This window comes from Typha latifolia, chromosome 1, assembly GCF_019914945.1.
Source record: "Typha latifolia isolate L0001 chromosome 1, TyphaL0001v2, whole genome shotgun sequence".
NCBI classification, from domain to species: Eukaryota; Viridiplantae; Streptophyta; class Magnoliopsida; order Poales; family Typhaceae; genus Typha; species Typha latifolia.
Genome location: NC_133086.1, coordinates 19315956 through 19332065, shown reverse-complemented (window position 1 = coordinate 19332065; position 16110 = coordinate 19315956). Strand labels below are relative to the sequence as shown.

At 41.1% G+C, this 16110-nt stretch overlaps 3 protein-coding genes and 1 long non-coding RNA gene across 6 annotated transcripts; 2 read left to right on the top strand and 2 right to left on the bottom strand.

Moving 5' to 3' along the window:
• Positions 1–419: 419 nt before the first annotated feature.
• On the bottom strand, positions 420–2172 carry LOC140797048 (F-box protein At1g10780). Its single transcript, XM_073150328.1, has 4 exons — positions 2036–2172; positions 1207–1945; positions 835–1115; positions 420–754 (listed from the first exon to the last, which is right to left on the bottom strand). Exons 2-4 carry the CDS (start codon positions 1937–1939, stop codon positions 518–520), a joined length of 1251 nt encoding a protein of 416 aa, XP_073006429.1. The 5' UTR covers positions 1940–1945; positions 2036–2172; the 3' UTR covers positions 420–517.
• A 1027-nt stretch (positions 2173–3199) lies between these two features.
• On the top strand, positions 3200–4558 carry LOC140802686 (uncharacterized). The gene is made up of 2 exons (XR_012111696.1): positions 3200–3727; positions 3886–4558. It is a non-coding gene; the product is annotated as an uncharacterized lncRNA (long non-coding RNA).
• Positions 4559–5343: 785 nt separating this feature from the next.
• Positions 5344–7514, bottom strand: LOC140802685 (E3 ubiquitin-protein ligase RING1-like). Of its 3 annotated transcripts, none has more exons than XM_073158232.1 (3): positions 6632–7514; positions 6450–6548; positions 5344–5582 (listed from the first exon to the last, which is right to left on the bottom strand). In XM_073158232.1, the coding sequence occupies exons 1-2, from the start codon at positions 7374–7376 to the stop codon at positions 6511–6513; spliced, it is 783 nt and encodes a 260-aa protein (XP_073014333.1). In that variant the 5' UTR covers positions 7377–7514; the 3' UTR covers positions 5344–5582; positions 6450–6510. The 3 variants fall into 3 exon arrangements, with proteins under 3 accessions (XP_073014333.1, XP_073014334.1, XP_073014332.1); XM_073158233.1 differs by having other exon boundaries at positions 6635–7514; XM_073158231.1 differs by having other exon boundaries at positions 6450–7514.
• A 2437-nt stretch (positions 7515–9951) lies between these two features.
• LOC140802684 (uncharacterized) lies at positions 9952–12667 on the top strand. The gene is made up of 3 exons (XM_073158230.1): positions 9952–10895; positions 11946–12174; positions 12264–12667. The coding sequence occupies exons 1-3, from the start codon at positions 10096–10098 to the stop codon at positions 12426–12428; spliced, it is 1194 nt and encodes a 397-aa protein (XP_073014331.1). The 5' UTR covers positions 9952–10095; the 3' UTR covers positions 12429–12667.
• The last annotated feature ends 3443 nt before the right edge of the window (positions 12668–16110 follow it).

Sequence of the window (16110 nt, the reverse complement as noted above, 5' to 3'; positions counted from 1 at the left end):
ATTCCCTAATGCTTCAGAAACAACAAAAAATCGTAAGCAGGATGCATCAAAGAAAACAAAACGCAGTCTGCCACTTGGTGATCCGCATATGCAATCACCAAAAAGATCATTTCTGCATCATTGTGATGATTCGATATGAAACCATTTGTCACGAAGTAGATTGGCTAATGTACCATACTGAAACAGTTACCAACCAACAGATTCAGCTTTAAAAAAAAAATTATCCTGTAGATGAGCATAAGGATCATTTTTTTTGGGAAGATCATAACAAGAAGCAAAGGTAGGACAGCTTCAGCAGTTTGCTGATCACAGGTTGTAGCTCTGATATGGTAGACTTTAACTTCGAAACGAACGGATGCAAAATTCCATCACAAGTAAACAACGTCTAGAAAAATATATAGCAGCCAAATTGAGAGTCGTTAGAGTCAGCTAAATAAATAGCTGGTAAATACCAACCAGATAGATATCTTGGATGAAATTTAAGATTCTTTTAAGGAAAAAATTTGAGCAACATGCTTTATTCAATCCGGACAGTATCAAAATTGAGATACTTGAACTTGCAAATCTCCTCAAAAAAATCATCAGCGGCGTCATGGCAGTTTTTCATCTGAGAGATTCTGATGACCATCTTCCGCAGCTTCGCGCTGTACTGAACCAAAGATTCGAGAGTGTTCAGTTTTTGCTCGGCATTCAGCGGAGACCTCACAGTGATCAGAACCTCTTCCAGGCAAGGGATCGAGAATCTCGAGTCCAGCTGCAGTGACAAATAATCCAGTCATTTTCTATCACAGCAATCGGAGAACAAAGTAGATTTCCTGTTAACAAACTACTCACATTTTTTAGGCTGTTCTTTTGGCACAGTGATGCAAACATGGCCCCATGGATCTCAAATTTGCGCAGCTTCAAATGATTGTTGAAGAATTCGACCAAGTCAACCTCAGGAAAGGGTTGGAGGGTGTCGAAATCCCCGCAAAACTCGATCTTCATCACCAGGTGCTTCACCTCACTTGCACATTGTAGAACTGAACTTATGGCATTCCAGCTCCACTGAACACCTCTGAGCGACAAATACTCCAAGTCCGCGAGCCTTCCCAAATCTACCTTATAAACTCTACCTGAAATTTGCATTGAAATTTATAAGAATCGCGAAAATTAAGATTCCCAAATCCAATAAAAGTATCTTAAATTGCTCAAATGAACAATCACCAGTGTTTTTAGCAATGCAGAGGCTCCGTAACCGGTGGTTACCGTTGACCCGGATCCAGCTGAATCCCTGGATCTCGAGCGCCGCAAGCCGCGGCGAGCTCAGGGACAGTGAGCAATTCCCCGGCCCCAAAAAGTCCAACCTGCACTTCTCCAGCCGCTCCAACTCGATCACAACCGAGCCAACCCCGTCGCACCCGAGCAACGCCAATTCGGCCAGGTTTGGGCACGCGTGCACCGCATCCTTCAGCGCATCGTCCCTCAGCGTCGCCCCAATGATCTCCAACGTACGCAGTCTCTGGAAGCAGCCCCAACTGGGGGAGGTAACCAAAGAGACGCCCCAGAGTTTAAGAGTCTCCAATCCATTCGCGACTCCGATACAATCGAGGCGGTTGGGAATAGCGGCGGACTTATCGGCGGCGGTGTCCATGCGAAGCTCGAGGAAGCGGAGAGATCGGCTGCGGAGGGAGAGCCATGAGGCGAGACTCGAGGAGGAGAAGGGGCAGTAAATGACGAGCTCCTCTAATCTGACGGCCGATATGACCATGCGAGTAATGGTGGCATCGGCTACGGAGGCGGGGATCGCGTCGAAGGCGCTGCGGGGAAAGTAGAGGGAGGGGAGGTAGGGGATCGAGTCCTTCCACCGCTTGGAGACGCACGTGCAGGAGGCGATATCGCGGGCGTTGCTGAGGAGGGAGAGGATGTGCTGGACGACGCCGTCGGGCACCGTGTTCATCGTCTACTGCAAGAAAAAGTGCGGAACGATATATGTTTGACGAAATGCCTGAACGAATAGACACGGACGATAAAAACAACCCAAACTCTATAATACCAAATAGCACAGGGAAGGATGGCGCTAATAGCGACGGCAAGGGAGGGAACAGAGATGATTTGGGGCTTTGGAAACGTTGGGAGGAAAGCAACGCCGCTTCTCTTTTATTTTTCTCAGCTTTGCAGATGATAGAATCTAAGATTTGCATATATATATATATATATATATATATATACGAAAATCGATAAGCTACGGTATACAGTTATTAGTGTACGTATGATATGAGAAAAGAGAAGGCGCGTTGGTACGTGGGCAATGAGGGGAATTCAAATTTTAAATAGAAGACCGAACCTGGTTCGCATTGGGTGGGGCCCGTAGAGGAGGGAGGGAGAGAAATAGAGAATGGCCCGCTCTTTTGAGGGTTTTTCGAAAATTTCGACCGTTCGTGATCCCGGTTTGAACTTTGAAACTTTGAAATTACTGGTGGACGTGGTATTATTTTAACTTTGTAATCCGCCTTCCTCTGGTGCTGTGTCAGTGACTACGAGAGTGAGATCGGGAGAGGAATAAGCGGTGTGGCCAAAACTGGGAGAACATAGTGCTAGTGCATGGGCAAGCCTGGCTGAGGATAATATTGAGTTTCCAATTGGTAGACACTAGACAGAGAGCTTATGGTCGGGCTACTTGTGTCTGGCCAGGACCCAGGAATGATCAGACTTTTGAGCAAGGGGATTTCAAGTGTATTGTCGTAATTAGTTAATTTAAAGTGGTACCTAACAACGAATTAGTGAACTTGGTTCAAATATACCCAAATTCACATTTAAAAAAATTTATGTGATTATTTGTAACAGATATGATAATTGAAAGGTACCTGATAATTATTGGCAAGTTAATTTTATGTTGTAATCAAGTTAGGGCCATAATTCATATTGCTAGAGATAATTAATTTCAACTTTGTTGCAATGTGTATGCTAATGCATAAAAAAGAGTGCACACTATATACAAATACGCATGTATTACGTATCAAATGCATACTATTTACAAAATTGTGCATTACACAAAATGTAAATATATTATTAGATAAAGTAGCTTGTAAACAGACTATATTTTTAGCCTACGTTTACTGATATGATTATAAAGTAAAATTGTTTTGCAGAACATTGTGTGCTTCACTTTGGTAACAAAGCATAGGTTTCTTAGCTCGCAATTTGGTAGTGTCTCACCCATCGAGTCAAGGGTCGCAATATGAAAAGGAAGCTCGCAATGGGCAGAGTTAGTCACATACAGAAGAATTCCGACTTTCCACTTCTCTAAACATTAAAAAAAGAAACTGGAACCGTGGAACGCGATGGAATTTGGACTTTCCACCTTCCTCTTCTCTTTCTCCTCCCACTCTCCTCTCTATCTCCTCCTCTCCCAAGTCCTAACTCTCTACTTTTCCACATCATCTTACCTTCTCCCAACCCCGGCTTATGTTCAAGTCCGGGGAAGTAGGTAGCGGCGGTGGAGACGACGTCGAGTTCCACATGGATGGGAGAAGCCTTCGCCCTTTGGTTCGTCGTCGTATTGGTCCTCGGTGCTTGCGTGTTCTTCTCACCTCTCTTCTGGCTCCCCACTTCTTCTTGGTGTTTGAAGGTATTTCTCCAGTCATATTGTAAGCATATGTTCCAGGAGAAACTGTTCCCACCCTATCACTCTTTTGGGTGAATCAACTATTAGAATTGCTGGAGGAACTCTGCCTATTTGTCCATGGTAAAATAGCATTTAACAGAGGAAGATCCTCATAATTGTGCATTCATATATTTTATAAATTATATCATCTCGTTTTACACAATTTTATATCCATCTCCAAGCAGACGCAAATTGCTTTTGCCCGCCCTGATCTCCTTACTATCTTTTTGATTGCACAGCTCATGCTCTAGTACTATCCTACATGGAGTCTTATTCGGTCGGATTGCCGGAATCCTGATCCTCTATCACTAACAAGTGTGCAATGATTTATGCATACCATTCAGAAAACACAGCCCTCTTCATCTAGCCTATGTTTCTCTGCTCATACTCGATCAGAAGATCGTCGACAGTGAAATGGGTGAAATTCGTGACTCGGGTTATCGAAGAGATTCCAACTGGTAAGTTAACTAAATGGAGGGTTTCCTGGGTCCTGAGGCATACATCATTAAGTGTATATAAGGTACACACTAGACACAGGATGCCACTAGCTGTAAAGTGGCTGTCAGTAAGTTCTCCGCGAAGGGCTGGAACACGCCTAAGAGGTTAATTGTATTCGAGAATGGAATCTTTTCATTGTTCTTGCCTTTTTCTGCTTATTTAGGATCACCTTATGTCCTACTATCTTGAATTAGCAGGCACAAGAAGAGGTTATTCACCAACAGCTACAGTAAAGTTACTACAGACCTCGGTAAACAGTTAGAATGACGGACGAGTACAAAATGGGGAGAACCTTAGTCATTATATTGTTGTGGAGTACTATAGTTTCCAATGCAAGTATGAGTTTGAGAGATGTGTGTCTAAAACTAAGCCAGGCTTATGCTTTTGAAATTGCAATGAGCTAGTTCCTATTTCTATGTTGAGTGTCTGCCCGAGTTTACTTTCTCATTTTTGTCATCATCATCTCCTCCAACTGCCTGAGATTCATATCTGAAGCAGCACTCCGTCTTCTTCACCCTTGGTGTCGAGAAGTTGCTCACTCACTTTCAAGTTTGGTTTCTATTCATCCTCTTTTTGAGTTTTTTCTAACTTCTTTTCTTTCTACAAGTAATTTCATCGCCATGAAGTAATCAATATTTGACTGACCATCTGTTTATACGGCAATCTGGATACTTAATTGACTTAATTTGCTAACGTTGGTATTGTTTTTTTATTTTCCATTTAGCTGTTTGCATCAGTTTTTCTATGTCAAATATCTTTGGAGGTGTGAATATGAGAGAGCAGCGAAGCATCAAAATTCGAGACTATTGCTCAGATTTTGAATCATTTATCCATTTGACCAATGAAAAAAATATGCAAGCATATATTGCGTGCTTGTTTGAGCAACTGAAATGAGATTCCCCAATATTTTGATATCTGGCACATCCAATGCATCTAGAAATCCTAAATGGAAATGTAAACTATTCAGGAACCTCTTATTTGACATGCCTTGTATTGATCATTATCTGATTTGTTGCTTTCAGATGCTTGAATATATTTGTAGAACCTTGTTACTTCTCAACCAAATTACAGCAGTCCTAGCTTGGTCCAGATGTTACTACCAAGCATTGTAATCTAATGTAGCTTTATCAAGATTTCTTTTTGTCCACCAATAATTCCATGCCATTTCTTTCAGTTGATTCTTAGAAGAATTCAGTAAGTTTTTACCAAAGTTAGAGTTTGGCTAAATTATACTGCATTTATAGGTAAGATGTATCATGTCATTATGTTTTCTAAGGTAAGTAGATTTGCTATTACATATTTATGGGTACATGAGAAGGTCTCTTTTCCAATGCATGTGTCAATCTAGTACTTTGCTCTTGCATTACACTTCCTGTTTGATCTCCAGAATTGCTCACCACATTTCAGTTCCCTTTAGCTTAGCCATTTTAAAGAACATCTGCGTAAAATAAAAGACTGGTGTAAGCTTTTCTTCTTTTTTTTCGAGAGAAATAGGACTGGTGCAAATTGAAGTAACTAATGGTAGAGATTATCCAGCATTAGCTATGCAGCTTAATGAAAAATTCTATATAAATTCAGAGACAAAGGAGCAGAAAGTGTGGATTGCATTTTTGACTTTGGCCTTGAACAAGTCATAATTTCACAGGGAACTGAATTGTTTCACAGAAGGAGGTTATCCATCGGGCCAGATATATTTACTCGATCGCTGACATTAGTTCGTGAGCTGCGTGGAAGTAAAGACTACGTATTTCTTCAGGTAAAAGTATCTCGATAATTTCCTATAGCAGACGATTTGCAGGACTAAGATGGAGAAGTGACTATTTTAGATGCTAGGAAGTGATGTATTTATTAACTCTATCCACTTAAACTGCATGCTGAAATCTTTTCGTTTCCCTTTCTTTTCCTTTCGATGGAAAATCCAACCTACACTTCCGTGATTACAATTATCATCAGTATAAACCTCTGGAAGGCAGTTCTTTCATATCTAGATAAAGTTTGATTGACTCTTGCCGGAAGCAATAAGAAGGCCATTAACATGACATTTAATATTTTGAATCTGGTAGTATATTGGCAATCTGAACATCCATCTCTTATTCTATTTTATCTGGTGTCTGTGTGTTCTTCATTTGCCAGCCGTTTTCAGCAGAATATTACAACTCCACTGTAAAATTATCAATATGACAATACGATTGTTGCGAGCAATTTATTTACTTGTTGGTTTCAAGTTTCTGGTTAGTTAGAATGTAACCCAATGATTCGTAATCTAAGTATTTTGAAGGGAAATCATAAAGAAGAATTACTTAACTGTTTCTGCGAAGTGCGTCTGGTTGCACGCAGCATGCACGATGAGACCACCACTCAATACGCTAGAAAAGAAACAGAGACCGCCACCAAGCATAAAAGGCTGCAAAATCCCATAGTTAAAATCATTTGCCGAAGACCAAAAAGAAATTAAAAGAAAAATAGAACACCGGCAACTTCGTATACCACCGGGGCTATCCAAGAACTCCTCGCCGGCCTCGTTGCTCCGGTGCCGGTAATCCCACCCGATCCGAGAATCTCCAGACGGCCAGAGCACCGAGATGGGGTTCCATCTCTCCGGCTGCCGCCGCTCCCGACCGCCCTCTCGCATTGGACGCTCCTCTCTCCTGCCACCGTCGGGCAGCTTAAACCGGCAGACCGGGCAGGAGTTGTGCAGCCTGAGCCACGGGACTATGCAGTCCGAGTGGTACACGTGCTTGCATGGCATCTCCCTCGCCTCCTCCCCCAGCTCGAACTCCTCCTTGCACACCGGGCACTGGGACCCCTCCCTCATGTGGGCCTCCGTGATGGACACACGTGGTAACTCATCGATGGCCGAGCCCGGGGCAGGCGGTGGGCCCGGGCGGTCGTTCTGGGTGATCTCCTCGATGAGGCTGTCTAAGTTCGGGCCGGCGAAGTAATCCCCAGGGTGGGCGGGAGGAGGAGGAGGAGGAGGAGGAGGAGGAGGAGGAGGAGGGGGAATGGGAGGGTGACGCGTGGGGCCTCCGGTTACGAGCCAGGGGACGTGGTAACCGGCGGGGCCTAGGGCGAGGGTGGGGCGAGGAGGGAAGTCGACCTCGTGGATGAAGCGGCCGAAGCAGCGGGGGCAGAAGACGTCGGAAGAGGAGGGGAAGGAGATGATGCGGACGGCGCGGCGGCACTCGTAGCAGAAGAAGAGGCGGCAGGTGCGCCAGGATTGGTGCATCGACATTGATCAAGGTCACGTTGGTGTTGGGTGTTATTGCTTCTTAATTGGGTTTGGAGGTGGTTGGGGCATGGCTTTATATATGGTTGATGAATGTGGAAGGAAGGACATGGATGGAAAGGATAGCTTTCTGATAAGCATAAAGCGATTCTCTTCGGTGGGCTGTAAACTATTGCATTGCCTTCAGGTGCAAACTTTCTTGCTTGCCGCCACTAGAATGAATGAGCATGGTAATATGCAAGGAATAAAAGAGACGATGGACATTTTATTACTCTGGGCTTTGGTTGGATACAATTGTGCAGGCCGACGTAGCCCATCTCCCTTATTGCATTGGGCCATACAAATTTTCAATATATATATATTCTTCCAAACCTCAAGAAAGTCGCCATAATCTATGTACCCCTTTTTTCTTTTTTCTTTTTTCTTTTCTAAAGTTTAGCATCACATGTGACTCCAATCAGATTCCTATTTGGCATGGCACGGTCTTGGTGTGTTTGAACCCAAAGTTGGACGCTTGTAGGTCGGGTTCTGTTCATTGGTGCCATTGGTGGTGTCTCGTCGTATAGGGACAAAGACTCCTAGAAATAATATACACATAGAACCAACATTCATTTGGCAATTACCTGTCTGCAAGTTGTTCGCACTAATCTTAAGGCACCAATGAATGATTTAATAGGTGGCTGTGCATAAGATCCGCTGCATGGTCATGCAGCACCACGCACCCAACATGTGCTCCTTTGTCTCCTCTGTCCCTGTCTATCTAATTATTTCTAATCTGATATCATAGAATATAAATCGTAGTAAGTGAAGCCGATCGAAGAGATTTCTGACCTCTTCTTATCCTTAGGAATCCAAGTGGCTACTGAAACTTTTTTGGTTCAAGGAACCAAGATTTCGTGCCTCTCTCTCTCTCCCCCCGTCTCTCTCTTTTAGTGGGAAGATTCATCTCTAAATCATCCTAATTCCTACATTCCCATCCAAACTTTTATGATAACACGTAGATAACGATTTCCCTAGCCTCTGGAAGACAGCATTACCAATCACTCTCATAGGATTCTTTAGACAGAAAAGGATTGCAATTAAATCAATAATTATTTAGGCGAAGATGCGGAATTAGTAAGAGGACCTCTTGGAACTAACTAGAAAAGCGGGTATTCCTAGCTGATGGGTAAAATTTAGCAATTGTGTCCTACTTAAGTTGAGTTATTTAAGAGTTCCAATTTGGGTCACTGTATCAAGTACTCTCTTGTTTTGTCCAAAAGCATGACCCAACGAGTGAACTAATTAATGTCTAACAATTTGAAGATTGATTCGAGTGTGGGCAACGTTGGACTCGAGCCACTTTGTTTGACCTGGAGACTGGATTCTTGTCAATTTGGATATAAGTACACATTCATATCCATGCTGCCAGAAATTAAAAGATATGGATTTTTCCTCATATACTAGGCTTGGTTCATCTGTAGCTGTAAGCCAAGTCGACAATCACAAAGCTGACATATGAGTTGCATGGTTAGATGCATCTTTCTTTTATCCACCAACCACTAGTCGTCAAACTGTCCATAAACTTAAGAAAACAACTAATGTATGAACCAAAGCAAAAGATAATTGCTAATGCCATGGTGACAAATAAACTTGGTGCAGCAGTGCAACCATTCCACTGTTTAATATTATCATTTATCACAGCCTCACCTATTGTATTGTTTGTTTAAAATTCAACTTTATGCTAGTCTTCCATCTCAAAAGTAGAATTCTCTCACCTACCGACTCTGAACGGTGGCATGAGAAAATTATTCTATAATGGATGGGAAGTAGTCAAAAAAAAAGAAAAAAAGAAGAAGATATCCAAATGCAAAGTTTCTTAGAGGGCAAGTTTGAAAGAATAAAAAAAGATCTTTACAGAATCCTCTGTTTGAACTGCCCTGCAGATATTCCCATTTGACAGTAAAAATCTTCGAAACAAAGGTGCATTCACTCACGCGTATTATGTGATCTTCTTCTTCCATTTGGAATAGTTATCAACTTAAATCCAAGCAGAGCTTTCTTTCTCTACCTTACCATGTGCTCATCTGCCCCGCCCCACTAACTTGGCAACTGTAGTACAACTATCGACCTAACAACTTATCGCCGTCCAAAATTATCGTGCACTTCTCTCTTGTACGGTTACGATCACTAATTATGATCTATAAACGGGTCGGGTAAAACCCCAAATCGGATCCATAGGCCATGGTGAGGTAAATAGTCTCGAGAAGTATGCACAACCCGATTGGAGTTGGAGTTGGGAGTCGGAGGGTCCAATTAATTATTGAATTAAGAGATAACCCAACCCAGCCGGACCCACCTTGGAGGGCCCCAAACGGGGGGTGGAAGGCTAAGTAACGAGGGCGGTTCATGATCGGTCGGGTCCTTTCGCAGGAAAAAGGGTTGGCACGTGCGAAAAGGTGGATCTAGGATCCGAAATTATTGCTCCCACCCAAATATCACACCCGCCCGTCGGATCCGAATCCAACGAACCCGTTCTCCAACAGGGATTCGGTCACCTCCACGGTAATTATAAAACACATTCCTTTGCGAACATCATCTCTTTCTTGGCATTCTTGCTCACACTCTGGTTTCGATCTCAAATTTCCCTTCTCCCTCGTCATGAAACCCAACTCAAGAACTCGAAAATTTCTTCGGGCGATCCGGTGAGGAAAAAAAAAAAAATCTAGGAGGGGAACGAGGAGAGATGGAGACCCAGAAGAGTAGCCATGGCGGGAAGCTCACGAGGACTCCCTCCTCGCTTCTGCGCTCCCCCACCGTCCGATCCTCCTTCCAGAACCTCTCCGCCGTCGATGAAGCCAACCATGACGAGAAGAAGGAGCACCACCCCCAACCCATCTCTCACCGCCACTCGTACCATCTTCTTCCTCTTCTTCTCCCCTTGCCTTTCGTACTTCTCCTCTTCTTCCTCCTCTCCTATCTCCGAGATGACTCGCCTCTTCTCGGTAACCTCGTGCTCGCTTTCGTAATCGTCGTCCTGGCCTCCTTCGCCGCCCGCAAATCCCACTCTCTCTGGCTTCGCCGCCGGAAAGCCTTCCGCAGAGGTGAATCCGTGCAATGGTTCATCGGAGATGGGGATAGGAACCAAAAGAAGGAGAAGACTAATGGAAAGGTGGTCCGCGAGGGGGTGGAGTTCTACAGCAATGGGGATTGCTACGAAGGCGAATTCCATCGCGGGAGGTCTAATGGAAGCGGTGTCTATAATTTCTTCGCAAAGGGGAAGTATGAGGGGGATTGGGTTGACGGGAAGTATGATGGGTATGGGATCGAGAGCTGGGCAAGGGGAAGCCGGTACCGAGGGCAGTACCGGCAGGGGCTTCGACACGGGGTCGGGGCGTATCGGTTTTATAGTGGGGATAGCTACGCCGGCGAGTGGGTCAGTGGGCAAAGCCATGGGGTTGGGGTGCAGAGTTGCTCCGACGGAAGCTCCTATGTCGGGGAGTTCAAGTGCGGCGTTAAGCATGGCCTTGGGTATTACCATTTCAGGTAAGTCCATTTGCTTCTATTTACTGTTTCTCATTTCTTGATGGAATTAAACTGCGATATAGTCTTTTATTGGAAGTTGAGTACATGAACGAACCATTAGAGTAGACAAAGATGGAAAATTTTTGGTTTTGGTTGTTTTGGAAAGCTATTATCTTGTTGGTGAAGTAGAATAATTGCTTGCTCATTTTGAATTGCTTGATTGATAGATGCTACGTTAGCATCTTTATCCTCAAAATTGGGGGCATTAATGGCTGACATCCCTTTTTTCTCTCCATTCCCTGGTTATTAATATGCTTTTATGCACATTTATGGGCCTTTGTGGATGATCTTTAGCCTACATTCATTTATATTATTTGTAAAGTAATGATGTAACAAGTGAAACCAATTTGAGTTTGTGGCGACAGGGAATTTTGGTATAGCTGGATGTATCGAACTTACCTGACTTGAGGAGAGATCAATCACTTGATTTCTTTTTCTTGAATCAGTCATCAAATCAGATGGGTCTACAGAGCCCCTTTTTTCTGTCAAAAGTCCAAATTCCATTCCTTGTAGTAGTTCACAATAAGAACTGGTCTTATTTCAGTGGTTCTTCCTACCTTCTTTTCTGTTGGCTTTCATCTCAGTAGTGCTAGCTTTTAATTTATTAAGGTTCCTTCAGCAGCCTTTGTTTATTGTGAGCAAGCATGAACATTGACCCTTTTGTTTATGAGCCTCTTTTGGCAGTGATGGAAGAGCTTCTTTCATGCTTTTTAAATATTTTATGTTCCCCTAGTGAGCAAGAATGAAAGTATGACCTTCAAAGTTTCAATTACACCACTAATGCTCCCTTGATATCATACTCTGTGGTTTCCAGATATTTAGTTGCCAATTTTATTTTGTTAACTAAATATTAGAAGGTACTTTACATTTGTTGGAAGGTTTGCTCGGGCAAAATGCAGCATTCACGGCATAAACTAATTTCAAATTAGATGCAGCTCTAGTATTCATAATTGCTTGATTGAGATTATCAATTACCAATGGCAGAAATTTTAAATAGTTAAATGACTGCAGGAATGGTGATCGATATTCCGGAGAATACTTTGGGGACAAGATTCATGGTTTTGGTGTCTACAACTTTGCGAATGGTCACTGTTATGAAGGTTCATGGCACGAAGGCAAGAAACAAGGTTTCGGAATGTACACATTCCGTAATGGTGACACAAGATCAGGGGAGTGGGATTCTGGAGTTTTAAAGAGCCCTCTACCCCCATCTGACCATGCTATTCAGCGTGCCGTGCAGGTACCGCACATACATTTTGATTTCACTAATCCTCACTTTGTTCTTGTAATGTTGTTTCTGAAACCCTGAATATGTTTGGGTTGCACCAGGCTGCTCGAAAGGCTGCAGAGAACGCTACTCTCGTTCCCCGGATAGACGAGCAGGTGAGCAAAGTTGTCATGGCTGCTAATAGAGCAGCCACAGCTGCTCGAGTTGCTGCAATTAAAGCTGTGCAGAACCGAATAGATGGCAAGTTTTGTGACACCTATGTTTAAGACGGGGCTTCTGTTCTAACTGTACATTAGGTACTGAAATAACTACTAATCCCAGAGATCCCAAGTGGGTAGGCAAATCTCTACCCAAGTCAAAGTGAAAAAAGAAAGTAAGATGGCCAGCTAGAGAGATCCCTGAGAATTTTAGATGATTGTATTCTGGAATACATCCAGGTCCTTCTCTCACAGGCTGTAACTTGTACATAGATGCACTGTACCAATTGAAAATGAGTTCCCTAAAATACTTCCATGGTGATTGCTCTTTGTATTCTCAAATGCTTTTTGATCCCATGTGATGTGATTCTTGATGGTAATCATCTTTCCTTGTGCACATGGGGAACTGTAAAAAAATTTCTTCAGCACTTCTTCTGGTCCCTCAGCTATTTTAGTACTCTAAAATGTTATTTGACTCATACCTCCAGTCTTAGCTTCTGCATTTTGACCCCCCCCTGCCATAACTCCATTCTTTGCTTTAGTACCATCTGGTCCACTTGCTACTTTTAATTTCAACCCATGAATACAATAACTTCTCTTCCTTGCTTTCCCTCCATAGAATCCCTTCAAAGATTTTAACCACTCCACTCCTACCTGCATCCCTACTAATCCTATGCTTAATAAGAAACCCAAGATAAATTTTGAATCACATGTGATGGCCACTATCCTTTAGGTGTTAAAACTGAAGTGATTTGTCATCTCTGGCTTTCATAGAGTTAAATCTTAAATCTTTATCTTCTCACAGCTAGAGATGCTCTTTTCTGAGGCACGGCTCTGCTCAACTTAGCATGTACACACTCTGCCTATAGTTTATGCCAATGCTTGGCTGCATCCTTTCTAGTTTTGAATTAATCTTATCATTATCTGAGGCTAATGGCCTTAAATATACTGAATTATATGTGTGGCACAAGAAAGTCCGACGAGAATTCTTGCACAACTTAATTAGGATAAGCATTTTGAGACATGGTGGTCCCAGTGATGGCGTCTCGGTTTAATTCATTTCCATCTGAATGTTTGCTGGTGACATAATGCTTGCTTGAGCAGGAAGACATTAAAGAGTAGACGATTCCTTTATCTCTTCCAGAAGCCCATCCTTGGCTTCAAATTTCAATAAGTCGTAGAGGGACAGATGCATCTATATGAGTGACGTCTCAATTAAAATAGTTTGCTGTAGCTATCTAATGCCACAAGGTTTTCCTGTTGTCAATTCATATGCATGGGGCTAGGATTACAAATGCATCTCGAAAAACTTATCAGGAACAGTTGTTGACAAAAGCTTGGGAAAGATAAAAGTTCTAAAGATTTTCTTTTTCTTTATCTCTTGCGAGAATTCTTATTTTTGCAAGATGCTATGAGATATTGTGGTTTTCTTCTTCTATATGGAGTCCTATATTTTCCTAAAATTATTTAAGTGACCAGTTGGAAACAGTTTATTCTTCTTTTTTTTCAATCTAATTTTTTGTTGTTGTTGTAATCGCTGCATAGTTTTCATTTCTCTCTTGTCGATTATTACAATCATTAGGAATTGTAAGGTAAAAATAGGTTGGCTTGGATCATTGTTTCATTTAAATTAAATTAATACTCACTAAGTCTTGATCACAATTAACTATTACTTTTAGCTTATAACAAATGGCTAATTTAATTAACAATACTGAAAGTATCAATCTTTCACTCAATCAGAGGGTTGGATATTAGACTGATGACTACATCGCAGTGTTCAAATCTTATCCTATTAGCTCATGATAAGAGGATAGTTCTCCTTAAAAGTTAAGGTTTTACATTATCTAATTATTTAACATATTTATCTAAAAAGACTAGCTAGCTCTTTTATCTAGTCAATAATTAATCTACAACCTCGTAATATAATTAAAAATAAATGGTTGGATTTTGTTTGAACATTTTGAGGAAAAGGAAGTTGTTTGAGAAACAAAAACAAAAAAGTAATTCATTTTCCTCTTTATGACTTATTGGCTGGGTGCATCAGAAGAGTTAAGGAAATAGTATTGAGACTTGACATATGATCACTAAGGGTACAAAAAATTGTTAGTTAATCTCATGACATGAGATTATAGACTAAGGTTTCAGTCTTATGAATTTAATGGCGCTTACGTTGAGTTTGGTTTGGTGGGAAATTAGTAGGTGGGGAAATTACAAGATGAAGTCCCCTAAGTCCTTAAAGATGATCAAAGCAACAGAAGACGAGCTTTGAAGACATAAAACTTATGACAAAAATTTGAGCATGATACAGTCTGTGGTGATGGTTAAGCTTCCACTTCGTATTCATATGAGTCATCCAAAGAGAATTTCCAGTAATAAGAGCAATATATAAGTTATCCAATTCAAACCCTACTTTCATCTCTTTTTTGGAGATTAGGTGGAGATATTTGAATAAAAAATAGAAAAAAAATTACTATAGAGCGACGGTACCCTCTCAATATTTGAGATTGACGAATAAAATAATACTTAAATAATTAAAATGACTCATGTTATATAATATTATGAGTATTTTCGAATGTGAATTCCACTTGAGACACTAATAAATTCACTTCTCTCAACAAAAAAAAAAAAGAAGTAATTTTAAATTTTAATATATTATATACATAATACATCCTAGCAGGCAATGATACTCAGTATTTAAAGTTGGTGGTCTACTTTTTTTTTGTCCACAATCAAATACATGATAAGATGAGTATATTTGAATTGATGTTTGTATCTGATCCGTACTCATTTGCGTATTGCATAATTCAGCAATTCCATATTTTAATCAAACGTTGCCGTGCTAAAGAATCTCGGTACTAAAATTCAACCCTAGAGAAAGGCAAACATTAGTCTCTTTTTTTTTTAAATAAAAAAATAAATTAATTAAGATTAGTCTTATTTTTCCTAGCCAAAAGAAGTCGCCAACAATGACGATACCAATGTGCATCCGTTTATGCCAGAAAACTATTTAACATGTGAAAAGACGAAAAGCGAAAAGCGATTAATTGAAAGAAATGGCATCTTTATTCTTTTTTACTAATAAATGGACAAAATTTTAATGGCTTTTGTTTTGGGTAGACAACTAGACATTCAAGAATGAGTGTGATTTGACTTTTGAGGGGTACACATAATATCAGGTTTAGTGAGATAATGAGTAATGTTACAAGAAATTTTTCCTACTTATCAGATGTTATGAGGACGATTTGCTGATGGAATCGATTTAATTGCCTTGAGAACTATTTCCTACCAACATCTCATTATTACGATCACTGTGCGAATTCTCGGAGCTTCGAATTAATTTTTCCAGGAGAAGTGAAAATTCATCACATTTAATATATATATATATATATATATATATATATAAGTAAAAAAATTAGTGATGTTTTGATTAAATGGACGACGCTGAAATTAGAATTTAAAAATACACATATGACATAAGCTCGTTTAATCATTTCCAACTGCTTAATAATTTCGTGACACGGCACAAGCAACGGGAATCAATCAAATATCAGTTGCAATAGAGATGATGATATTTATCCTGCAGCATGAAAGTTCTGGGATGACAGCATATAATAGCAGAATAAAAAAACATATCCGAAGAAAGGCCAGGCGTCAGACAGCAGGATTAGAACCTGTGCAGGCAAAACACAATAGATCTTGGGCTAGAAGATCATGAAATAATACTGTGAGTAATCATGCAATGTCATCTCAC

Bases quoted from the DNA above. Each gene is read 5' to 3' on its own strand.
- LOC140797048 (XM_073150328.1), bottom strand. From the start codon at position 1,939: ATGAACACGGTGCCCGACGGCGTCGTCCAGCACATCCTCTCCCTCCTC. The intron at 1,116-1,206 runs GTGATTGTTCAT...TGCAAATTTCAG, and splicing joins CTGCATTGCTAAAAACACTG to GTAGAGTTTATAAGGTAGAT. The intron at 755-834 runs GTGAGTAGTTTG...TTGTCACTGCAG, and splicing joins AAAAGAACAGCCTAAAAAAT to CTGGACTCGAGATTCTCGAT.
- LOC140802685 (XM_073158231.1), bottom strand. From the start codon at position 7,376: ATGTCGATGCACCAATCCTGGCGCACCTGCCGCCTCTTCTTCTGCTAC. The intron at 5,583-6,449 runs GTTAAGTAATTC...TATTTTACGCAG, and splicing joins AGACGCACTTCGCAGAAACA to ATGTTCTTTAAAATGGCTAA.
- LOC140802684 (XM_073158230.1), top strand. From the start codon at position 10,096: ATGGAGACCCAGAAGAGTAGCCATGGCGGGAAGCTCACGAGGACTCCC. The intron at 10,896-11,945 runs GTAAGTCCATTT...AAATGACTGCAG, and splicing joins CTTGGGTATTACCATTTCAG to GAATGGTGATCGATATTCCG. The intron at 12,175-12,263 runs GTACCGCACATA...GGGTTGCACCAG, and splicing joins CTATTCAGCGTGCCGTGCAG to GCTGCTCGAAAGGCTGCAGA.